This window comes from Lepidochelys kempii, chromosome 1 (genome assembly GCF_965140285.1).
Source record: "Lepidochelys kempii isolate rLepKem1 chromosome 1, rLepKem1.hap1, whole genome shotgun sequence".
Classification (NCBI taxonomy): domain Eukaryota; kingdom Metazoa; phylum Chordata; order Testudines; family Cheloniidae; genus Lepidochelys; species Lepidochelys kempii.
In genome coordinates, this window is record NC_136380.1 from 185,232,844 (window position 1) to 185,259,347 (window position 26,504).

Sequence of the window (26,504 nt, forward strand, 5' to 3'; positions counted from 1 at the left end):
AAATATTTCACGTTCGGCATGGTTACTTCGGGTATTTGACAGTACTGCATGTATAGTTGTATGAAAGACCTGTAAAAATGAGAGGCACTGAGTGGGAGAGTTGTTGAACAGGTGTAATTACCACTACTATTTGAATTGACTAAATCAAGGGAATATCCTGTTAACCTAACAATTAGAAATTCAGACCCTGGGGAATAAGACATGGCATTCTGTTTTTCACGGATAGTAGAAACTTCACATGAGCAAGTGGCATGGAGAGTTGCTGCTCTTGTGCAAGGAAAGAGAAGCAGTAGCACAAGCTCTTCTGCTTTTTGAGAAGGGGTGAAAGACTAAAGTGCAACAGTAATATGTAGTTAAGTATATTTGCTCTTGTTTACAAAGAAGCATATGTACTGGGTATGGGAATTCTAGAAATGAAGAAGGCTTTAGTGTTGGCGTACAGATAAGCAACTCTATCATCTAGTCTGGAGTTATGTCTGAGCTTTTGGATTAAATTTAAAGTTTTGGGCTTGCCTGTAGATGTTTGTGTACCCTGATCTGTAAATGAGAATAGTTGAAGGCCTCTCACTTGCAGCAGTCAGGGTTATGTAGAACTTGTAAAATGTTTTGAGGGGCAGGAGTCCTTAGAACTATCCTTCCAGCAACTGACTTGTACATATAAAACAATAATGGACAGAATAGTGGTACAGAGCAGCCAAACACAGCCTGGAATCCTATCTGTCCACTGGGTACGAGGAGCCACCCTCTTCTCTGTTTTACCACAATGGCTTATTAGCTTGTTGGTAATTTGTAAGCGTCAGTGATGCCACACTGGTCTTGCTACTGGCTACTGTTAACACAGCATTCTTCTCATCCTAAAATCTGCCACTGCATTGCCTCTGCTGGGGGAAACTAGCAGAATTTTAAAAATTATACTATGGTGCTAGGCATCAATGCACCAACCCCTTAGTTGGATTTCTGCAATTGGGGGGCAGGGAGAGAAATGAGGTCTTTAAGGGGGATGTGGAGGGTTTTTTTAATTGGTTTGCTTTTTAAATGTAACAAAGAATTCTGAAACTAAATCCTTTCTGAAAAATAGTGAAATCAAACCTCTGTGTGAAGTGCTGGCATGTGACTGCATAGTGCAATTGTTAGCACTACTTCAGGGGCAAGATTTTAAAGTGCAGAGGTAGGCAGAGGACTCCTGGGTTGCCAGCATGTGGTGCTAAGTGATGCAGTGCTGTTCTGCAAATGCACACAGTGTACGTTCCTTTCTTTTGCCATCTCACGTAGTGACGCTACTGCTGCATGCTAGGATTGTAGAAGAACAGTGGGTTTTAGTTAGTCTCCCATTTATTCTGTGAACAGTAATCTTTCTGTACTAATGTAGCTCTGGTTTTTATTTTCCTTCCTAGTTAATGATACCCTGGATGATATCTTTGAGGGCTCTGATGAAGAAGAGGAAAGCCAGGATATTGTGAACCAAGTGCTTGATGAAATTGGAATTGAAATCTCAGGAAAGGTATGGAGAAATGTTCTTTAGGGTGGGTCAAATACCTTCCTCTATTTTTTTTTTTAAATGTCATCCTAACAGCTTTCATTTTGTAGTTCTGTGCTAGAAGTCAAATTGTCACAGTGTGTATTGGTTTTACTCAGCGAAGTTTGTGTGTTCCTTTAATAGATGGCCAAAGCACCATCTGCTGCCAGAGGCTTACCATCTGCATCAGCATCAAAAACTACCACCATTTCAGATGAAGAGATTGAACGGCAGCTTAAAGCTTTGGGAGTAGATTAGCCTGATGACAATACACAGCCTGCCTTTTAACAATTATTCAACTACAGACAGATGTAAAATGTACACTTTTTCAACACAACTGATGTACTTTGGTTTTAAGGAGAACTGAAGTCTTCAGAAACAAGATGATTCACACCAAAAAAGGCTTATTTCTTGCCGAGAACCATTATTAGTGGCACTGAATTCCTGAAATTGTTTGAAAAACTACTTTATCAGATGACATGAATAGATAACTTGCATGTGGGATTTTTTGAACACCGGCTTGAGATCTAAGGTAAACAGGTACATCCATTTACACCAAGTCTGAAGTTGGGCTGTGTTGCATTCAAGATTTATCCCCACAGTTTAGTTGTTTGAGCAGCACTGGCTTTTTTTAATTTACAAAATGTCAGCTGGCAAGCAGACTTGGAAAAATAACAATTATAATATAAGATCTTCATTTGTTTAGCTTTTTTTGAAATTGTCATCCTGTGATTGTTGACAGCATTTCTCTGGATAATATTTGGAGTGTTTATAAAAGCACTACACATGGAAAGTTCTTAGAATATTTTATGATCTTGTCTTTACGCTTGCTTTCAGTTTGAAAAGGGATAACCTTTTTCTTTTGGTGAGTGAGAACCTTGATACTCTAGTAAGCGTAGGCAATTATAGCTTTGTTTTTCAGGTGTCTTTAGTAAATTTGACTTGATTCATTCTTAGACAATTGTACTACTTACTGAAGGGTATGGGTGCAATCCAGCTCTTATTAACTTCAGTGGAAGAGGCTTGAACTAAATATTTTTAGTGAATATTTTGCATGAAAGGCACTGACTAAACTGTATTGTACTGTAACATAGCTAACTTCAACAGAATTGTTGTGCCTTTGTGTATATAAAACCTTGCTATATGCGCCTGATTTTTCAAAATTGTATTAATTGTTGAAGGGTAGAGTAACTACTGTTAACGCTGTTATTGCCAGGTACAAAATATTCTGAGAAGTGCTATCTACACTTGATAGCAGTCCATGCTGAAGTTCGTATCTAAAGGACTTCAGCACTTGTAAAAGGAATCCTGCCTGAAATCTCACTGTATATATTTTACAGTACTTATCCCGTAACAGTACTTACCCCTAAAAGATACTGCATTGTTTACTAAGGTACATGTGATTGCTTCCTGGCAGGTGAAATCTAAATCTTATCAGAATGACTTGGCTGCCTTATACCTATGATTACTCCTTTTAGGTTAAAAAAAAGAAAATGCTGGGTATTACACGTTGTACAGTAGAAGGTTAAGGTTAGACACAAGTGATTTGGATAACAGTATAATAGGAACAGGCTCTGATTCTAAGGTTTTCCACGGTCTTTGATCTGTATCATCATCGGGTCCATAGATTAGCACTGACTTTAAGCCATTAATCAAAGAGCGCTTAGTCTCTAAGTGGGAAAGCAAGCCCTGAGTGGAATTGCTATTGTCACATCTGCCAGTGCAGGACTGAGCAGGGAAATAAAGGTTATAATCATCGGTTTGTGAGCCCAGGTCTAGGAGTAGAAATACAGAATGCTGTTTTCACTAGAAAACATGGGGCCAAACCATGCATCTGCAATGTGCAAGTGTACATACTACACACACACACCCCTGACATTTAGGGTGAATTTTCTTTGACCATTTATTTTGTAAAAATCTAATAAAAGCTTTTATTCCCCCAATGGCTGTCCTGATGGTGGGGTCTTACATGTAAGTTATCTAGTAATGGATGTTATAATCTTTTGTGATGTCACTTAGGAGGGATATTAGTTGTGAATTCCATCAGTTTTGGAAAAAATTAATTGTTGCTGTTGCTAGTGGGGTTGGGGAGGTTTCTGTACGCACTGAACCTTAGCACTGGCTTGTTGGGCTAAAAACAAAAAAAGTAGCTGAAAACTGCTGACCCTGCTCTAGTCCTGCTCCCCTCTTCACTGTTTCACCTTCCCCCTCCCCCTCCCTGCCCGATTTATTTTCACTGCAATCAGAGCAAAGAGTATGGCTGTAAATATTAAACTGTGCACTTAATTACAATGGAAATGTCAGTGAAAATAGGCCTTTGGCAAAGCAAAAACCAGTATTTCTTGCTTTGGGCTTGATATTGCTATGTGCCCCATATGTCATCAATCATTCGTCTACAATGCTCCTTCACTGTTTAAAACAATCTCTCAAATTATTGAATTAATTCAAAGCTCAGTTGCTTTTATCATTAGTCAGACAAAGTGGGTGAGGTAATATCTTTTATTGGTAGTGGCACCCTACTGCAGCTTAGTGGAGAACTTCTGTCCCACCACAAAGTTTAATATAAACTGTTAAAAGGCATCACCTTAGCCTTACAAAGGGAAATATTAGGAGCCAGAAATACTTATGACCTGCAAAAGGGGGGGCTGGTGAGAGATGCAGCCTGAAGAAGTCAAATGCATATGGCTACCTAAAGACAGCAGCTGCTTGTCCCCCAGGTTTAAAGGATCAGGTATCAGAAGAGCATTTTCGGAAGAATGCGTGGAAGCGGGTGAAACCAGATAAGAGTGATCAGTAGCCCCTAGAGATAGGAAGATGGTGGTGGGTGTTTCAACCCTCAGGGCCAGGGATCTAGGTGTAGGACATCTTATGGCTGTCAATCTGGTGGTCTGAAGTATTGTTTTGGTGTTTCTGTAACCCAGATGTTTTCGGACAAGTTGCTTGCTGTAGTTAACCATTCACTCTTCCGTTATGTGAGAATGGCACAGGTTTCATTTGTTTTGCCATGTTTCTTAAAGTGTCCTTTACCCATAAACACTCTTGAAGGACAAGAGCATCAGCGTAGTGACTGACTGACTGATGCATTCACTGTAACTACTGTAGCATGCAAAAAAGAATATGTAGCAGCAGAGTGCAGCAGCTACGGTAAAATCAAAATACTATCACAACCAAACAAATGTGAACAGTTACATTTTGTATTAGAGGTTACTTGAACAATGCTTTATTTTTGGCAAAGAGTAGGGTTAGTTTTTCATAATCCCTTTTAAACAGGCAAATAATTTAGAAAATAAACTCTAAAACTGTCATATTGCAAGTTTAACTACATATGCATAATACACCACAAGAAACTTCAAACAAAGAAACAAAAGTAACCAAGGAATAAAATTACAAGTCATCACCTTCATTTCTCTACTTTTCCAATGATTTTACAACAGGCATTTCTGTCAGTACAGCATCTGTGGGTGGTGGTGAAGGCTGAGACTTAATCCCAGAAAGTGCACTCTTGCTTTGTAAAGTAGTGACTGATCTGTGTTAGTATTGTGACAGTCTGGGGGTTAGAATAGTTCAAGTCCTGTATGAAACATGCATTAGCAAGGGGGAGAGGGATATTCTCTCCCTCTCCCCCCCCTTCAGTTTTAATTTAGAATCCTCTCCTAAAGAGAAAAAGAAAAGCACTAATGCAGTTCATTCATGAGGATATATTTTCTTAATACAGGAGACTATATTCCTTAGTTTAACATGCCTAGGGCCCCTTCCTGGCTGTGCTTATGTATTATTTAAAGCACACCAACATAGATATGTTCTATGTGATACACTTAATGACCTCAAATATTATAACCTCTTTCTGGATCTATTATCTAGTAGTTTTCTAAATCACCATCATGCCTGCTTCACGTAAAACTAATTTTTTATTTACCATTACCACTAATGTGCATTCCTCTAATTTTAGTCCTGGGAAAAAGCTTGAAATATGTACACATTAATTAGTATCGTTGTAACAAATAATGGGAGCAATGTTGCTGCAGTGATCACTGGACCACCCGTCCCTTGAGTGATGAAGTCACATTATTCCAACTCCCCTTAATCCCTGGCTTCCTGGGCGTGGAGCTATGAAATCATTTAGTCATCTCTGCAGGACAGGACAAGAGAGAGGACTAGAAATAATTATTTGTGCCTGTTCTTTTCTAAACCTCATCCTCCCCAGGGGAAAATGAGTTTATACTTGAGTTTTGATTTAACTAGGTTTAAAGCATTTAGAAAGTCAGCAAGACTTTCTGTAGCCTTTGGCGATCAGTGTAAAGGGAATGTCATTTCTGCTCAGCACCTGTCTAAACGGATTGGCTGTGTATTGAGAAATGTTACACATTAGCAAAGGTGGCAGTATCTCAAGGGTCTTAAAGCTCATTGTACCAGGGCTAAGGCAGCAGCCAGAATGCCTCTGTAATGTTTCCATCCTAGAAATCTGCCAAGCTGCTACATTTGATGCTCTCTATGGGAGGGCAGTTATTCAGTCCTTGCTTAATAGAACTTAGCCCACCTTCATGAGTTTGTATTACCAGCTAGACTCCACAAGAGGGAAGATGTAGAGGCCGCTTTAAAGAAGAAAGGCTGTTTGCATTAAGCAGTTTTTTAAGACTGGCAACTGTCTCAATTACCCGGTCACCTTCCTCAGACTTCAATGATGCTGAAGTTTAGCAGGAGGACGAACCACTGATCTCACAGCCTCATCCCTCGGCTCTATAAATGTTTGGTGCTGTGAAGGGGCACTTCTGTGGTCCCAACAGCTGTAGCTTTTCTAGGTTTGTGAAGATCATTGCTGTTGGGTGAGTGAGGGGCACATCACACAAGTTCTTTCACATGCTACAGTTCCAATAAGTAACTTCTTTGTATTTAACACAAGATTTCATTCCAGATCTTTTGGGTAAAGTTCACATTAACTAGTGAAAAGAAAAGGAGTACTTGTGGCACCTTAGAGACTAACCAATTTATTTGAGCATGAGCTTTCGTGAGCTACAGCTCACTTCATCGGATGCTCACAAAAGCTCATGCTCAAATAAATTGGTTAGTCTCTAAGGTGCCACAAATACTCCTTTTCTTTTTGCGAATACAGACTAACACAGCTGTTACTCTGAAACCTGTCATTAACTAGTGAGTGTATTGTGGATGCAAGAAAGGCATGGTATATGAATAGTACTTACTGTGAAATTTTTAACAATCAATTTAATGCAGATTGAATAGTTGACAGCTAAGCAACAGTCTCCCCTACACAAATACATATAGTAACAATGTTTCCAATCTTTTACATTAAAATCAAGCCCACTGAAGATATGTTACAGTTAAAATTAACTTATAGAGGAAACAAATGACAATACTTTAAAAAAAAAATCTTAAAGACCCAGAAATCCTCAACTATGCACAGGAAACTTTACCGGCACTCATGATGCTCCTTCATAATGGAACTAAAGGTGTTCTGGTGTAAACTTGTCTTCACTCTCTTTTCCCTTTGTCTTCGGTTGCAAAACCAAACTCTCACAACTTCCTTCTCGAGGTTAAGCCCCTCAGCCATCCTCATAATCTCTTGAGAAGAAGGCTTACTTTGTTCCCCAAAGTTTCTCTCTAGAGCTTCTTTAGCAGAAATGCTGGAAGAAGGGATAAATAAAAATGCCACTGTTAGTGACTTTGGACAGACTTGGGTCATGGCTGCTATTTTAGGCTAAGCTGCAATGATATGAACATTAAAAATATTGCACTAAAAAGGCAAGAAACTGCTTTGCTTTCCCTCTCAGTAAAAACACTGAGTTTAAAGGGTATTATGGTTCCATGTTGCCATGGGCTGCAAAAATCTGATAGTATCTTTATGTTCAATCCACACTGAAAATAATAAGGACTTTATTATAATTTTAGAGGTAATCCATTAAATGTAGTTCATGCATTTATATAGCCCATGGCAACCCAAGAATCATCACATGCTCCCCAAAAGTCAGTTTTAGCCTATTTGCATTGCAGTAGAACCCAAAAATGTGCTGCAGTTCAGCTGGTACAGGCAGCATAAAAGTTAAGAGCTATTTTCCTCCCATATTCAGACACAGAGGCTGAATATAGGTGAATTTTTTGTGTGCTGTTTATTCTCCAAAAAGAATAAGTGCCTGAAATGTGCTTGTACAAAAGCAATTAGGATGAAAAGCTTGATCTTGTCACACCTAGTTTTAGCATTAGCGGTATCATTCCTTTTTGTCCACAAGAGGTCACTGTACACTTTATTCTAGATATGAAGCATGTTTATTTCTGCTAGTGTGGTTCAAGACCCTGCAGCAGAAATTCTAGTACGGATGAACAACTTTGCATGTAACTTTAGATTGCCCTTAGTGTAATTTCATTAGTAATGCATTTTCTTTTTTATGTTGGGTTATTGATGCTAGCTAGCTGAAAGCTGAGTGTTCCATAGATGCACAGCTGTAGTAATAAGTATTTAAATAAAGTTTTCACTGGGTCAAACAGCTGAAAATAAAATATAATTTCTCACATCCATATTATGGATAGTTTGATCAGGTCCTACAAAGCTCCTACACTGGAGTAGGCTAACTCACTCACTGTTTTTCATCTCCAGATTCTAGTTTATCCTCAAGAAATCTACCTAAAACTTCAATGGGAGTGAAGTGCAGAGGTACTACTCTCCTCTAGCTCATTCTTAAAGAGGTTCCCAAGCTGGGGTCCCAGGCTCCGCAAGGGATCAGTGAACATTTTCTTTCTTACCGAGTGCGTCCCCCTTTCCTTGCACTGTGTGCGCATGTGTACAAAACTGATCATTTATAGTGTGTAAGGAACCAGTTAGTTTTATTGGCTTGCAAATTAGAGGTGTTTCATGGATGCCAGCATAGCACTGATACACCAGGAGTGTAATAGTAGAATTGGAGATGATATGTCTCCTGTGAAGAGGTGTCTCTCATTGGGACTATTCCCCAATTAGAAAAAGGGTCTTTGACTCCAAACACCACTGATCTCTGAAGATTATTCCAGATGGCCACTCTCCCCATAACATAGAAATCTAGAGTCATGCTGGTTTTAACAAAAATTTGTGCAGGCCTCATTGCACAGATCAGCAGCAGTGCTGTGAAGACTGACTGCTCTTTGCAATGACACTGGGATTGTATACATGCTAATACAGGCATTGGGACAGATCTGTGCACAGGAGCCATTCCTCGGTGTTATCCAGGTCATCATAGTTTGGAATGACCTAGCAGAGAATGTGGGGGGGGACCCAGCACAGTTCTCATCATGTTTAGCTAATAATTGGATCAAAATTCATATTTTTATTGATGTCATTATCCCATCTGGTTTTGCTTATTTATGTATGTAAATACTTTTGTTAATGACCTATATTAATAACAAGAGGGCCCATGCCCACTCTGCTTCCAAAGGCAGAGGGGGCTGAACTCCATAGATGTGGGCCACCAAAGGTGCAAAAACAGAGAAAGTCAGCTCCAAGGGACATTGTCCCCACATTCTACCCTAAACCACACACCTCATACAGGGAACACGTGCTACATTCCCTCAACATCCGCCAAGCGCTGGTCTTTTGTCTGCACCGCACTTGCACCTTCCGCGCTTCATCCTGTCTCTTCCTCACCATTGCAGAACGCTGCTGGGGCCGCACCCTCTCTTCACAATGCCTCTCCCTCTGTATTATGGACTGCTACGCTCTCTCTCATGTCTCCCCCCCCCCGCCACCTCCCATCAGGGAGCCTACTCCATGCATGCTTAAACTGTCATGTCGGCCTTCCATACAGATGTTGCATGGCAGGACATTTGTTGGGAGGCCACTTGGTCCTCTGTCCACACTTACTGCCCACTATGCCCTCGCACCTGCTGCAGTGACAGATGTGGTAGTCGACCAAGCTGTCCTTCAGCCTGTAACTTCGGGTGAGCCCTCATGCCCGCCTCTGCACTGAGCACAGCTTGCTACTCTCCCATGTTTGGAATCCACATATGGACCATCACTCAAAGAAAAGGTTATTTACTGTAACTGGAGGTTCTTTAAGATATGGGCTCCCCATCTGGATTCCAGTAGCTGCCCTCTGCTCCAGGCTCCGTTGCTTACTGGTGCGAGGGAACTGGAGCAGTGTCAATCCACACAGCCTCTTAAAGCCTCGGACGTGCCACGCGGTTGATGCACAAAGCACGTGCGGGTCAACGGACACAACTCTGAACAGTTCTGGTGCACGGCAGGCATGCGCACCCACATTTGGAATCCAGAGAGGGACCACATATCTCAAAAAACCTCCAGTTACAGTAAGTAACCTCTTCTGCCAACACGAGCTCTAGTCAAACCCTTCCTCTCATTCACAGCCTCTCAGCCCAAGAAGCCATGGAATGCACTTCAAAACTCTATGACAAACACCTGTTGGAATATGATCTACAGTCTAAAAACATTTTCAGTGATTAATGTATACAGAAATTCTATAATGTATTCAATGCATGTGTGTGTGTGTATTTATATACATACACACAAAATTCTCTGTTGAATGCTGTGGAAATTTTGTTTAGTGAAGTGACATTTTTGATGCCTTTTGAATGCTAAAATAGCAACATCCAGCAACTTTTCAGGGTTTCTCTGACAACTTCCTGCTATGTGGAGTTGGCAACTCTGCACTCCCCTTCCCTCTTTCCTTACAGCCTCTGAAAGACCCTCTGTAGAAGCTCCACAGGATCCAGATCCCTGGCCAAGGGAGGGGTAGATGCTCTTTGCAGCAAGCTTTCCCCCCAAGCCACCAGGACTAATCACCACAAGTTATAGCAGAAGTAATGCAATTTCTCCTGTATCATCAAACCTCCCACAAAGGAAGTTCAGAGGCTGTATAAGGAGCCAGTGGGGTACAGAAGTTTATTACTGAGTTGGATGTCATAAAGGATGGGATTACCAGGGGTCATAAATGGGTATGTTTTTTTACAAACAAAAAGTGTGTGAGGGGGAGGTTTGTTGAAAAAATTAAAAGGCTGAAGGTTTTGGTGCAGCTCCTTAGTTGGTTGATAAATGGGATGAAATTTTTTGTGAAAATTTTCACACAAAATTTGTCCCTGTTTTTCAAAATTGGATTTATTTTTCAACCAGCTCTAGATAGAGCTTCTAAGGAAAAGTATTACTTAGATTTCAAACCTAAGAAGGATATGAGGGAAAAAAAAGGACTTCCAATACATAATTTGCTGAAGTATTGTATTACCTTATGGTGGTTCTGCGCTTTCTTTTCCGCTCATTCACGCCAACTTTTTCATTGTATAAAGCTATATTAAAAAAGGGGGAGTTACCTTCCAAGATTAAAACAAATACAATAATTTCTAGAAACCATTGTTACCAGTCATGTTTTAATACCATGAACACATGCCAGATATGGTTGCTGAATGATCTGCTTGAAACATTTCTCTGTGGAAAGAACAAGGAGTACTTTTAGCACCTTAGAGACTAACAAATTTATTTGAGCATAAGTTTTCATGGTCTAAAGCCCACTTCATCAGATACATGCAGTGAAAAATACAGTAGGAAGATATGTATACACAAACACACACACACACACACAGAGAGAACAAGAAAAAGTGGGGGTTGCCATACCATCTCTTAAGGAGAACAATCGATTAAGGTGGGCTATTATCAGCAGAAGAAAAAAAAACTTTTGTAGTGATAATCAGACAACACTGATGACATCATCATCTGCTGGACCCATGGAAAAGAAGCCATTGAGGAATTCCACCATGATTTCAACAATTTCCATCCCACCTTCAACCTCAGCCTGGACCAGACCACACAAGAGATCCACTTCCTGGACACAACAGTGCTAATAAGCGATGGTCATATAAACACCACCCTATACCGGAAACCTATTGACCGCTATACTTACCAAATGCGTCCAGCTTTCATCCAGACCATACCACACAATCCACTGTCTACAGCAAAGCTCTAAGATACAACCACATTTGCTCCAATCCCTCAGACAGAGACAAACACCTACAAGATCTCTATCAAGCATTCTTACAACTACAATACCCACCTGCAGAAGTGAAGAAACAGATTGACAGAGCCAGAAGAGTTCCCAGAAGTTACCTACTACAGGATAGGCCCAACAAAGAAAGTAACAGAACGTCACTAGCCATCACCTTCAGCCCCCAACTAAAACCTCTCCAGCGCATCATCAAAGATCTACAACCTATCCTGAAGGACGACCCACCACTCTCACAGATCTTGGGAGACAGACCAGTCCTTGCTTACAGACAGCCCCCCAACCTGAAGCAAATACTCACCAGCAACCACACACCACACAACAAAAACACTAACCCAGGAATCTATCCTTGCAACAAAGCCTGTTGCCAACTCTGTTCACATATGTATTCAAGGGACACCATCATAGGACCTAATCACATTATCAGAGGCTCATTCACCTGCACATCTACCAATGTGATATATGCCATCATGTGCCAGCAATGCCCCTCTGCCATGTACATTGGCCAAACCGGACAGTCTCTACGCAAAAGAATAAATGGACACAAATCAAACGTCAAGAATTATAACATTCAAAAACCAGTCGGAGAACACTTCAACCTCCCGGGACGCTAAATTACAGACCTAAAAGTCGCAATTCTTCAACAAAAAAACTTCAAAAACAGACTCCAACGAGAAACAGCAGAACTGGAATTAATCTGCAAACTGGACACCATTGAATTAGGCTTGAATAAAGACTAGGAGTGGATGAGTCATTACACTAACTAAAATATTTCCCCATGCTAATTTTCCCCCTACTGTTACTCACACCTTCTTGTCAACTGTTTGAAATGGGCCATCCTGATTATCACTACTAAAGTTTTTTCTTCTTCTTCTTCTCCTGCTGATAATATAACGAGACCAATTGATTAAGGTGAGCTAAGAGTTGGTATGGCAACCCCCATTTTTTCATGTTCTCTGTATATACCTTCCTATTGTATTTTCAGCTGCATGCATCTGATGAAGTGGGCTTTAGCCCACGAAAGCTTAATGCTCAAATAAATTTGTTAGTCTCTAAGGTGCCACCAGTACTCCTTGTTCTTTCTGCTGATACAGACTAGCACAGCTACTACTCTGAAACATTTCTCTTTGGGACATCTGGCTGAATGTTGTAATTGCACTCTTCAGGAATAAGTAAAGGTTTATGTTGTGAACAGCGCTGAAGGAACCTATCTACATTGGTTCAAAGCAGATTCATTTTTTGAGCGTGTCAAAATCACTCTGTACATCAAAATATTTCTGGTCCAACCGCAGGTACTGTTTCTTGTTACAAACTCATAGACATGGTTTGGATTTGATCAGAGATTGTTGTTTTGATTTGGGTTTTTTTGCAGTTTTGTGCCAGTGGGTTTAATGGTCATAGTGGGACATGTTGACATAATTTGTTCCAAGAGATGCAGCTCATTTTCAAAATGCACTGGAGAAACACTGAGTCTGTTGGCCTGGATATCCACATACAGGGCAAAAGAATTTGTACCCATTATGAGCATGTTCCACGCAGCCCTTGCTGGCTCATGACTGCAGGCTGAGCTCACACAAGGGCTGATTTTGGGTGCATCTGAGACTGCATCATTGGCTTCCTCAACCATGGGATGCTGTTCCAGGAAGGAGGATTACTGGGAAGAGATGGGGTCCACCTGACCAAGAAGGGTCAGAGGATCTTCGTGTACTGATTCACCAACCGAGAGAGGGCTTTAAACTAGATTCAAAGGGGCAGTTGACAAATCCCCACAGTTAAACAGGAAAAAGGCAGATGTTGTGCAGGACATGGGAAATTACTGTAGGGTCAAAGGAGCAACAAGAGGGAAATTAATGGGGGAATTTGCTCAACGTATTAGATGCCTATACACAAATGGAAGGAGTATGGGGAATAAACAGGAACAACTGAAAGGATTAGTACATAAGCCAAATGATGACAATTGGTATCACAGAGACTGATAGGCTAAATCTCATGACTGGAATATTTGCTATAGAGGGGTATAGCTTGTTCAGGAAGGACAGTTTGCGAAAAAGGAGGTGGTGTGGCATTGTACACCAAAAATATATACACATTTATCTGAGGTTCAGAAGTAGATGAGAGGCAGACCATTTGAAAGTCTCTGGGAAAGAAATGGGGAATAAAATAAGGGTGACATGATGATATGGAGTCTATTATAGACCATCAAATTAAGAAGAGGAGGTGAAGGATGCTTTTCTAGAACAAACAGGCTACAAAAAGGGCAGCTGCCCCGGGGCCCAGCGATTTAAAAGGACCCGGAGCCCCAGGCAGCACGGGCTGGGGAGCGCTGAAGGGCTGGCTGGGGGAGGCTGACTCCCTAGCCCTGCCCCTTCCGCCTGAGGCTCCGCCCTGTTATTTGTGGTTGGGAGGAGGAAAAAGCAGGAGTGCACCGAACAGATAAAAATGTAGGGGTTAAATAGCAATGGTAAAAGCTACTATAACAATGGAAGTATCTTCTTACTTACACCATTTCTCTTCCCTTAATGATCAGTAAAGTCATTTTGACAGTGATAGAACATACATGATCTGATTTAATACAATCTAGTGTGTATTAGGTCCTCTGTCGGTGGCACTCCAGCACATATTCCATGCCTCTGAAAGGGCAACCTTTGATTGTGAGATTAGAAAGGATCAGCCATTTTGGGGCTCGGATGAGAAATTCTGTCAAAGCTGAGTTGGATCTTCAATAGGAAGGAGTCAGCTATACTGTATATGAAAGAATCACATGCTCACCTGTTTTGGTCTTCAGAGGAATCCTACAGGGGAGAGAGGCTTTGGATCTGGATCTGCTTTCTTTTAACGTCCCGGCATACCATCTGCTGACGTGCAGAACCTCAGCTACATAGTAGCTCAGATTGTTGTTTAAGGCCAAGGAACATACACTGCCAGGAGCTTTTCTCTCTCCTCATCCTGAGCCAGTTATGTGCTGGGCAGGTCTTCCAATGTAATTTACAACAGCTAACCTATTCTAAATCATGTCCTAAGTCATGCCTCTGCCACAGAATCCCAGGGGCTCATCCAGCAGCTGGGGTTTTCAGGGCATAGGGAAGATGGCAAAGAGCAGATGTTAAAACTCCCATGGTATCCCCCCCTTCTACTTTTATAGGGGGCATGGTGTTGGGTAGTCACATTCCTTTTCCCATTGCCACATCCCTTACACCTGTAATAGGGAGCAAGTTGGTGTAGGAGTTTCAACACCAGCGCTCTACCATTGGAAGATCTTCTTGTACCAGTGATTCTTCCACAGCCAGCTATGCTGTCTTTCGGACTAGAATTCAATGGCAGTGCATCAAAAACCAGCTGCCTTGTACCTCAAGAGCTGGGCTAGTTTGCATGAATGGGCTTGAGGGAAATGAGGGACATATAAGAGAGCCACATCTCTCTAATTTGTGCCTGCCATACGTTTCTGGCAGGTTTGCTTCCCTCTACCCATGACACAGGCATCAGTCCTACTGAATTTAATGCATGTACTGATCCTACAATATTTATATTCATCTTCCCCACCTGAATAAACAAAAAGCTGGACCAGTGGAAGTTATATACTACTAACCATCTTATACATTAAAGAGCTTCTTGTAGGGGTAAGACTAAATTCTAGAGGCGTTATAAATATCTACCTCCTATTTGTTCTGCTTCTTCCAGCCACTTGGATAATATCAATTTCAGTTTGCAGGCATTCTTGAAACTTAGCTGCAAATTTTCAAATCGGCAAATGGTTGTTTGACTGAACTCAGAGCCATGCACAGCAGCCAGGGCTTCTCCAACATTTGTTTGTGTGTAGCCTGTCAAAAAGCAATAAAGAAAAAAAAACTTGAGTAACCTAACCTGGTTTATTTACAGAAAGATACATTCCACCTTGGTCACTGCCCCCAAAACACACTTTTTGGTAAGTTGCCTTAAGTGTTTTCTTTGATTGTTTCGATCTGACATCAGTCTTACTCTGGTGTATCTCTCTTGTCTTCAGTGGAGATCACAAGTGTAAAACAGGTGAGATGAGCATCCGTTCCCATGTCTATCATGAGACACATGCAATTTGACCAGTATGATAATGTAGGCAGGAAGCAACAGCAAATGATCATGCAGTAATTCTGCACACAGAATTAAAAGTTTATTTTAACATTAGGGGTCTGATTTAAACCCAGAAAAGAACAACAATTCAGGGTTCAGACTTTAAAATCTAAGAATATACTCTGATTTTTACTCACACCATTGTAACTGCTGTGACTGCTGCTTCTCACAGTAATCATTATCCTCCTGTTTAATCTCATTTACCCTCAGTTTGTTGTGTCCACCTGCTGATTCTCCTCATATACTTGGATTGTAAACTCTATGGGGGAGGGTCTGTCTTTTCATTATGTATCTGTCCAGTGCCTAGCACAATGAGGCCCTGAGCCATGAGCAGAGGCTCTAGGCACTACCATTATACAAAGAAGAATGTAAACAACAAAATAAAACACAATTTCCAATCCCATTTCCAGGGTTGGGCCTCTCTCTCACAGGCCTGGGCCACACTTGAAAAATTAGATCGACCCAGCTACATTGCTCAGGGCTTGAGAAAAATGTCATTCAGTGAGCACCATAGTTAGGTCGGCCTAATCCTCACTGTAGACACAGCTAAGTCTTCTTCTATCTCCTCCCCATAATGGGCATAATCCTCAAGGTGTTGAGTGTCTTCCCCTCCTATTGACGTTAGTAGGTAGTGAGGATCCTAAGCACCTCACAGTATCAAACCCTCTGTTATTAATGTTAACATTTTGCCCTAGCAGGGCACTGTCTACTTGACTTTAGGCTGTTGGTACATCCCGTTTTTATTAATGGCATTAAGACCAATCCTGCAGTCTCTGTTCAGCCACATCTGTTTAAGTCAATAGGCGTTTTGAGTGTGCAGGAATTCAGGATCAAGCCACTGTAAATAATTACTACTGAAGTATTCGTGGGCATAGGTAATCTTGCCCTTTCTGTGACTGACCATTAAATAGTCATGATATACAGCAAAACAGCACAGGTTGTAAACACTCTTTCAGACACCATACCCTTGCTCTAGCTCTCATTTCTGTATGGAAAATGGATAGTAATATCCCTGTAGCTTTAGAGATAATACAGATGGCTGTTACAGCCATATAAATTACATGCTTTTACAGAGCTGTGTTTTACAGTGGAGTCATGCCATATTCTGTAATGATACAATCTATTGTTATAGGAGAAAATTAAAAATGACCACTCGTAATTCACAAAGTGAATTTAGTATCCATGAAGGGGCTGGATTTGCAGTGTTTGACACATACAACTTCGTTTTTTTCAGTGCAGCACAGACAGGACCAAGCTTCCTCACACTGCCCCACCAGTGTGCTTCCATCTTGTCATGGAGGGAAATCTCTAGGGGTGATAGGGATAATCCAGCACCAGTGCCCATTTAATCTTTGTACGGTGCTGAGGCTGCCAGTGAGTATGATATGGACATCTCTCCACCAGAAATCAAGCTGAGATCATCCACACATTTCATATCATCCCCAAGTAGTTCTCAGATGGTAACAAAATGGTCACCACAATACTCAGCAGTGGTTAAAATGAACCTAAAACTGGAGGGGGAGCTCCTCAGTTTTGGTTGTTGTATGTTGTACATTGAGATCATTTAGTGAAAAGAAATTGCATCATCATGCATGATGGGACATGGCCCGGCGACAAGGGAATACGTGAATCTGAGAGAAGTCTAGGTTCCCAAAGAGCCAAACAGAAGTGCATATATGTGTGAGAGATAGGGCATGGACCTGTGGCCAATGGGAGCTGCGGGAGCGGTGCCTGCAGGCAAGAGCAGTGTGCAGAGCCACCGGGCGTACTTCTGCCTAGGAGCTGGACCTGCTGGCTGTTTCTGAGGCATGCATAGCACGGAGTCAAGACAGACAGGAAGCCTGCCTTGCCCCCCCCACTGCGCCAGTGACCAGGAGCCACCTGAGGTAAGCCCACACCCCAGCCCTGAGCCCCCACAAAACCTGGGGTACAATTTTAAAGGAAGGGTTGAAGACTAGAGCTGGTTGGAAATTTTCCATCTAAAATGAAAATGGCTTTTTGACTAAATAGAAATGTATTGCTACAACAGCTGCTTTCTTTTTTAAAACACGGGTTTTATGAAAAAAAATTAAATGTATGTTTTGCTGTTTTGGGCAACCAAAAGCTTGGTGAAAATGAATAAAATTTCACTTTCATCAATTTTTCACAGGATAAAAATCATTTCCTGTCCAACTCCATTGAAATCATTTAAAAATGTGTCATTTTGTGTCTAAATCATACCTTAAATCAGCCTTACAACTTGTACAACTGCCGTGGTGAATAATTTTTGACAGGCAAAGTATCCTTAAGGTTTTTCACTATCATAGTAACAAATAGATTTTGTACCCAGTTTGGCAAATTTCCATGACAATCCTGAAAGGCTGAATTAAATGCAACTTTACAGTATGATTTATGTGATTGATCACACTTTCCCCTAGAATACAGCTAGTCCAGATACCAATAATCTGCTCTCAGAGGCAGACAGAAGTAGTAGATAGAGCAGAAAGTTTTAAAATCACTTACTGTTCTTGCAAAAAGTTGCAAAAAGCTTGAGGCAATTAGTTCTAAACAAGTCTTCTAGGTATGGAGAAAGCTTGGTAAACGTGAGGCAGGTTTTAAATTATAAAGCATATCAGATGGACTAGAATATAAAACATACAGAAATAATTGAGCTTTCATTTGGATTTTCAGGCTAGTACAAAGCACATACCTAGCTTAATTCTCCTCAGTTTGAACTCATTGGCAAACTTTTCCAGTTCCCTGATTTCAGGGGAATCCATGTCTATTGGCTCTTCAACAGACTTGGTTTTTCTGCGGAATTCCTGCTTGAAGTCAGTGGCTGTGGGATCATCTCCAAGGATAGACTGGTGCATGGGAGTGAAGCCATGCCCCAGAGCACAGGAACTGGCACTGAGAGCATGTTCAGGAAATTTATAAAGGCAAGGGGTCAGGCCACCTGCATGAAGGCAAAAAGCACAATTTGATATAATCATTCTCCAGCATTGCGTAAGAAACCTTTGTGTCAACTATCAACTGTTAAGCTTTGTAATATTACATACTAGAGAGAGGAAGGATTGTCCAGTGGTTAAGGCATCAGCCTGGCACTTAGGAGACCAGGGCTCAATTCCCTGAACTGTCATACTTTGCCTCAGTTCCTTATCTGTGAAATGTGAATAATAGTACTATATGCTATGAAGTGTTCAAATACTATGAGAATGAGGGCCATACAAGTACCTTAGATAGACTTATATTGGGACAGGTCCTCAACTGGTGTAAATTTGCATTGCTTTCATTGAAGTAAATGGACCTATGTCAGTTTACACTAGCTGAGGATCTGGCCCATAGTCTTTGTTTGTTTTCTGGTACCAACAATACTACTTTATAAACTACATGTGATATGCAGATTCGGTACTATATACAACCAATTTCAATGGAAATTTCCTTGAGTAAAGAGTACAGGATGAAGCCCAAAGAATGATAAGATCGTCACATTATAATTTTAGAGAGGAAAGTAATTGCACAAGTATGAACTACTTTATGCTAAATTTTATTCACTATTGGACAATACAGCACCATTTAATCAAGAGCAGGTGCCCTTTGTGCTGGGCACTGAACAAACAGAGAGACTCCCTGAGCTGAACAGACAAAATTTGATATCTTCCATTGTTGCTTGCATTGTTGTTGTAGCAGTGTCTGTCTCAGAATTTTAGAGAGACAAGGTAGGTGAGGTATATCTTTTATTGAGCAACAAAAGTCAGTCCGATAAAAGATATCGCCCACCTTGTCTCTCTGACGTGACAAGGCAGACAAAGCATGGGAGGGAGAAAAGAAAAATTCTTACCCCCATTTTAGAGCTGGGGGATCAAGAGAGTAATTGACTTGCCCAGTCATGCAGTCTGTAGCCTAGTCTGGAAGTGAACCCACATCTCCAGCCCAGCATCTAAACCACAAGACCATCCTTCCTTTCTCTTCCTTCTCTTTTGTTCTTCTTGTCTTGTTCACTGCTTAGATACATCCTCCAGAGGGCTGGGAATACAATGGAGGTTCTAACCCTATTGATATATAAAGTCACATGCAGTATGACTGCGAAAAAGGAGAGGGAGCTGTTAAATGTCAGAAGGGCAAAAGTCTAAACAAGAGAAGGCCTTGCCTTGCAGAGTGCTGACTCCATTCACCACGTTGGGATGGGGCATGCTGCAGGTCTGTAAAATGCGACTCTGGGAGAGACTTGCTGATAACATCTCTGGGGTTGCAGGCTTGATGCCTAAAAGGAAGTGGGAAAAAAGGAGAGACTGCAGTAACATGGAATTCTTTTGGTGTAGAAATAGGTTGATATTTCTGAATGGAAATCCTCCTCATCTAATGATTCTTCTTCTGTAGACTTCCCATAGAGATCTAAACAAGAATTTCTGTACCAGAGACACAAGAAGAGACACAGAAGCAGGAGCATTTGGCCATGTGAAGAAAGAGTCTTACTTGCTGTCCCAGAAAAGTCTGCATGAGGAAACATTCACCTGTGCTGATTCATTTTTACATTTTCCCTCCTTCTCAATTGAAATAAAATGCTGTGTTTGATTTTGGATTAGTTTTGAGCCATAGTTATTTCCTGGCAAGTCTCTTCCCCTGGCATTACTACATTATTTTCCTGGTTGACACTTCACTTGAACACCTTTATATTGAACAATTTCTCTTCTCTCTTCAGTGTGGTATCTAGAGAACTGCATTGGGTGCTAAGACATCTTTACAAGTTATGTCATAAAGTCTATGGATCCTCTGTGTGAAAACAGTTCATATTGCTCCATGAGATTTGGAAAAGCATAAACTGAATTAAGTGATTTCTCTTTGGCCTTCACATACATTTCCTTTCACTCTGAAGGACTGAGATTCCTACATGTCAGCTACAGTATTTCTGTGAAAAGAAACCACCCCTGATGTGTTTACTCTGGTTGAAAGCAAGTTGTTATTACTCAACATAAGTTCCTATTTCAAAGCTTGCCAGGCTATTATTAATCATAAAGCCTGCAACAGTCTCTGCAAGACTAATGCTTCTTATACCTACTAAACCATGTCAGGCCCCGGATATTTCCCTTGATGTTTTATAACAAGGTATAGTGGTGTCCCAGATACACTAGCCACACTATCACATAACAGTGTGATTTTAATTGTGAGTATAAGGAACAATCCTGATCGCCCATAGCTATCAGCTGTTAAGGTGTGACCTCACACTTTTTGTTTGTATCAGGAGTGACTGGGAGGGAAGAACAACATGGGGGAGGAGGGAATCCAGACAACGCACTTTTCATTTTTTCTTCCCTACCTGCTCCAAGTCAGCTTCAGGGAAAGGAGTGGGGACTCTGGATTGAGAAACAGAATGTTCACCAGCCAAAATCTGAGTCACAATTAATGGAATGTTTGATACCTTGTCACAAGTTTTATGAGTACCAAAAATGGCACTCCATTTATTTTTGTTTCTTTAATTGATCTCGCCCTGGGTGGATTATTCTGAAGCAGCTACGTCCTGTGCTGAATTTACCTCCCTGAATTCAATACAAATTCCATAATCAGTTATAATTTTTATTATTTGTACTGCATAGGGCCCCTGAGGCCCCAAGTAAGATTGGGGCCCCAGTGCACTGGGGCCATATACAGAAATGGCAGAAAGAGCCCCAAAGAGCTTCCAATCTAAGTGCACAAGACAGACAATGGGTGAGAGAAAGGAAGCATTATCCCAGTGTCACAGACAAGGAAGTGAGGCAGAGAAAGTAAGTGATTTGCTCAGGATCCCCAGATAGAGGCTGAGAGAGAGCATGAAACTGAACCCAGTTCTCCTGAGTCCCAGTCCAGTGCCTTAACCATGAGGCCATCCTACCTCTCATTAACCTCCATTCCCTCAACCCCTCTGAAGGAAAATCCCCTCAAACAATCATGCCAATAACTAACCTGTTAGAGTGAATATCTCTTACCTGCCATCACCCCATAGGTAGACTGTTGGTTTCCATAATGACAGGAAGGGACTGAATAATGAAGACCTGTAGATGCGTTTCCCAAAGTTGCCATGGAGAAGTGCACGTGGGAACATTTAGGAGTATGGACCAAAGACAAAACAGACGGGACTGGTAAGAAAATGTATGAGGATTCAAGATACATCCTTTCAGTCCAGAGGTAGAGAATATCTGTACTTTGTTTCTGCCTGCATGCTAACCATTCTATGCTGCTTTTTAACTCTCAAGGTAATTCTGTAGGAAACAGCCTATAGTAGGTGCTCATGCCTCATCAGAAAACTGGCTAGCTCGCTTTTAGCCAAGAGCAATGATTTATCTTGCCCGGTTTTTAAATTTATTATCTCAAGCGTAATAATTTAGGTATCCTGACAAGCTCTCCTCTTTACATGTGTATGAAGATCAGGCCCCCAATACTGTTCCATCTATTTTTACTTTAATCTTTTCTAAGTTCTTGAAAAGTCCATCAGCCCCTAAAATGAAAACCTAAAAGAAGCATATATAACCAAGAGGACAATTTTCTATGTAGAGTAAAGCCTACATTTGTGCATGCAGTGATTTGGGGCACTCACCTGGAGACACCTTAAAAGGGTCTGATTTTCAGAAGTGCTGAGCACCCACCCTCTGAAAACCAGGGCCCTTTAAGGTGTCTTCAGATGGTCCTTCAAAAGTAGAGACATTCAAAACTTTGAAAATTTAGGCAACATTTTGCAATAGCAGTAGCAATAGACCCACATGCACTTTGTCTCCATAGTTTGCACAGGTGTCTGGCAGGCAGTGGGATGGCTGGCAGAAGTTTGAAGAAGAGAACAAGGAAATAGATTCCATTGTTTGCTTGGCTACACTATTATGTATCAGGCATCTCCGGAAACCAGGTAAGGGTTTAAGAAGCAGCATGACCCACAATAATAAAATTATTAGCTGTGTAGGGCAGCATTTTACACTGACAAAATATTCTGTAAAGTTTTCTGTATCCTCAAATGTTGAGCTATTGCTGGTCAATTCTGTAAATAAAAATATTAATAATTTTGGCTGACTCTAATGAAGAGATTGAAGGTTCATATCTCTGCTCTGTAATGTCTAGCATCAGTATCCCCAAAATCTACTATGCATTTCTGTATGCATGCAAAGCAGGAAGTCTGGTTTTTGAAGATGTTGTATATTAAAGATGCGTGGAGATGTGCTAAATCCCACAGAATGAGAATATATTGTCTCCCTCTAATGGCTGATCCATGAAAGAAGTTTATGAGTCTGTTGTTGCTTCCAAATAATGGATTTAGCCCTCTCCCTCAAACAATAAAGAGGCCATGCTTTTGACCCTTTCAGAAATTCACCTTGCTTCCAAATGACCCCAACAACACTGAATCCCACATCAGGGCTCGTTCAGGAACTTAGGACAACTCAAACTGAGTATTCCTAACTGTAATTTCAATATTGGCAATTCAGTGGGATGGCAATTCAGTGGGCTAAGTTAACTGAGTTTGTGGGAGTTGTTCATGTCTTCTTGGACCTGTGTCCACATCACAGAAAACCTAGTCACAAATAGGCTCCTGTGTTGGCAGCCGCAGCAGAGAGACCAAGGAAAGATAGACATGAGAACTGCACGACTTGGTTACTATTCATGGCTAATCCTTCTACATCAAAGCTGAAGCATGTTGTTAGAACAGTCTGGAGAAATTTGCATTTCTTTCACCCTTGCTCTGGGACTAAAAGGAAAAACAGATACAAACAAGTGGATATTTTTAAAGTACTGGATTGTATATGAATTGTCGCTAAGACTACAGAACTATGTTGGTGTCTTTGATTCTTTTGAGCTGTATAAATGCACAGAAGGATTTCTGCAGTATGGCAAAACTGTTAACGTAATGATCTATGACATTTTAATAGTTTACAACACTGCTGTTATCGTGGTCATCAAAGTTCAGATATTTAGAACTACACTTTTATAGTTTACATTCACGTTTTGCACTAGTATAACAATATTAGTTGTGGGAGGAGGCAGCCTGATTTTTACCACCAATATAGTTATACCGGTACAGCGGCTACTGTTGACACAGTTATACTGGTATAGGGGACCTTAGATAGGTATTGCTTATTCTCCTTTCCGTACTATACTGGTAAAGCACATTCATATCAGCATACCTGCATCCACACTAGGGACTGTACTGCTTTAAACTACACAGTATAGATAAAGCTGTACAATGTTTGTGCTTAGACAAAAAGTCTTAGTTAAAGACTTATTTTGAATTACTTGTTTACTGTTGAATTTTGCCAATCTGCAATTTGCTAATCCACACATCCCATGATTTTCAGACATAAAAGACTGACATTTCCAACTTCCTGGCAATATTTTAATAGCAGATGCAGGAGTGAAGTCTTACATCGCTAAGATATTTTTTTAAATAAAATCTACTCCAGAACATATCTTTAATAATATATATAGCATACAGATAACATGTACTTGTCTAAAGTTTATGATGAGGTATCTTTGCTTTTGTGTGTGTGTGTTCACTTACTTGCCAGTTAGCAAAATTAATTCATATGCAACGGCGCTACAAGGCCCAGACGCATTGTGAGGGATTTTGTCATTTTAAAAAAAGAATTAAATAATGATTGTGTAAAAATCCTTATACATTTCTTTCTTTGCACAAGTTCTTTACACTGACTCACCATAGCACTGTGTATTACAGTTCTTGTCATCTGTACTAAAAACTTAGAACCTTTCCCCTAATACAAATAAATGTTCTCTCTATTACTGCTTTCTTTGTGTTGTAGCTGTGTTGGGTCCAGGATATTAGAGAAACCAGGTGGGTGAGGTAATATCTTTTATTGGACCAACCTGTGTTGGTGAAAGAGACAAGCTTTCAAGTTACAAAGAGTTCTTCTTCATTTCCCCCTTTCCCAGACCTGAAGAGCTCTGTGTAGCTCAAAAGCTTGTCTTTTTCACCAAAATAAGTTGGTCCGCTAAAAGAGATTTCCTCACCCACTTTTTCTTTCTTCTAGGACTGTACACTGGCATTCTTGGGTAATAATACAATAAAATAGAATGTGATTCTGCATTTCTTATTAGGCAAAATTTCCATTGACTTCAGTGGGATTTGTGCTTTATGAAGGACTGCAGAACTGGGCCTATGATTATTAAACACCACAGCATAGACTTAGTAAAAGGATGTGGTGATATTTTCAGCCAACATGTGTTCATTTAATTCTTTACTTTGGAGCATGTGGGAAATGAAACAATTCAGAAAGTGCTACCATAAAATGGATATAGAAATTTGTTCTCTTTTCCCTAATTTAAGTTCTCTTATGTTTTTCTAACAAGCACTATGAAACATTTTGAACCCCCTATTTAATACATGCAATCATATTGTCATCAATACTCTCAATTTTCTGTGTAGTGTACTGTACTTAAGTGGTTCATTTTCCTTCCAACTGAAAGATGTTACTTCCAGTATGCTTAACAAGAGATCATCGTTTTATTGAAGACATCTAGTAAAATTCTCTCCTCCATGCAACTCAATTTAAGTCAGTGGGTTAGCTGAAATTAATATTCAGTTCTCTCTATTTATGAAAGTTTATTTTCATTCATTCAAAAAAACAGAAATGCCAATGAGATAAAACTCCAGTTCTGTACATTTTCAGGTAGCAAGCACATTTTCTGTGGAAACATTTTGATTTTTGTTCAGTTTTAACATACTAAAATTCCTAGTCAGATAAAGGTACCACATTCCAAAATACAGAAGGATGGGTCCGATGCACTTAAGTAACTTTGGCGCTTTTGAAAATCTCACCCAAATCCCATTGTCTTTACTCAGCATTTATTAAAATGTTAATTTTCCCATTAATGGGTATTTTCCCCAGCTATTGCCATCAGCATCTGCCTCATTTTAAGTATATCACCCATTTGAAATCATACATTTATATATTTATAAACTGCAGTTTCATAGGCAAAATATAATTTGGTTTATTTCAGGAGACGTGTGTCACTGAAGACTATTTTGTGTTACAAAAGTTTGATAGTATTTGTAGCCAGTACCTCACTGTGCTGGTCAAATACCTCAACCTAATCCCATAACAAATTTAGAGATAGCTACAAACTTGGCTAAAATGCAGACATTTTAGTCGCTCTAGATGTATTCATTTTTACATAGCCTTGTGAAAACTTTCCTGCTTTAAGGTAGTCCCCAGTCACTGCAGAGCTGATATGAAATAGCTCTGCCTGTGTTTCCCTATCTCTGTGTTAAGTTTGGCAACATTTACAGAAAGAGGGAAAAGCATTTAAAAAGAAAGTAAGCAAGAGTGTAATTGTTCTAGTAAAAAAGTACCTGTAGACACGACATTGGTAGCATGGTTGGAGACGGGCAAGCATTCTGCAGCGCTATGATGCATTATCAGAGGCAGAGCGGGAGAAGAGTCAGAATTCAAGGGGACGAAGGTGTCAGCTGAAGTAAATGCTTGGCAACTCATTCCCACAAAAGGAGAAAAGACAAAGAAACACCTTCCCCTATTTTCTAACAAAATATATCCTTATTGATTAACAGCAGTCAAACTCTATTCCAGTTCTCTTAACTTGCATATATACATAAACAAGGGCTCCAGAGCACAGGGAGGTCGTGTGCAGGTATTTATACCACTAGGAAATCCCTTTATCCATGTTAATGTTCTTTTCCCAGCAGTATTGCTATATCAGCCTAGAGCCTCCTTCCTTCCCACCCAAACATAATAGATGCCCAATTAATGCGGGGAGAAGAGGGAAACCAGAGACTTGATTTGACAGATACTTTAAATCAGGCCTTTTGTGAAAGAACAGTAATCAGGGGAAAAAAAGGTGTCTCCAAAGTTTGTAGAGGTAAGGCAATATGGTTAATACTGAATATTGGTATGGTTAATACTGAATAGCTTTCCATAGCTAACACC

General features: G+C 40.5%; 2 protein-coding genes across 3 annotated transcripts in view; one reads left to right on the forward strand and one right to left on the reverse strand.

The window, feature by feature from the left end:
- The window catches only part of CHMP2B (charged multivesicular body protein 2B), a 32,545-nt gene extending 12,377 nt beyond the window's left edge, over nt 1-20,168 (forward strand). The window contains exons 5-6 of one of the 2 annotated variants that reach the window (XM_073304167.2): nt 1,395-1,501; nt 19,969-20,168. In XM_073304167.2, the coding sequence (XP_073160268.1) occupies nt 1,395-1,501; nt 19,969-20,163 (302 nt within the window). In that variant the 3' untranslated portion in view covers nt 20,164-20,168. Of the gene's footprint in view, nt 1-1,394; nt 1,502-1,660; nt 3,460-19,968 lie in introns of those variants that run through there. The other variant, XM_073304176.2, reaches the window with a different exon arrangement.
- POU1F1 (POU class 1 homeobox 1) lies at nt 6,810-26,054 on the reverse strand. Its single transcript, XM_073304189.2, has 7 exons — nt 25,913-26,054; nt 21,552-21,701; nt 19,739-19,852; nt 18,299-18,544; nt 15,159-15,323; nt 10,735-10,795; nt 6,810-7,155 (listed from the first exon to the last, which is right to left on the reverse strand). Exons 1-7 carry the CDS (start codon nt 26,052-26,054, stop codon nt 6,942-6,944), a joined length of 1,092 nt encoding a protein of 363 aa, XP_073160290.2. The 3' UTR covers nt 6,810-6,941.
- Nucleotides 26,055-26,504: the final 450 nt, after the last annotated feature.

Bases quoted from the DNA above. Each gene is read 5' to 3' on its own strand.
- POU1F1 (XM_073304189.2), bottom strand. From the start codon at position 26,054: ATGAGTTGCCAAGCATTTACTTCAGCTGACACCTTCGTCCCCTTGAAT. The intron at 10,796-15,158 runs GTAGATATTTAT...TTTTTAATATAG, and splicing joins AGAAGCAGAACAAATAGGAG to CTTTATACAATGAAAAAGTT. The intron at 7,156-10,734 runs GTAATACAATAC...CCCTTCTTCCAG, and splicing joins AAGCGCAGAACCACCATAAG to CATTTCTGCTAAAGAAGCTC.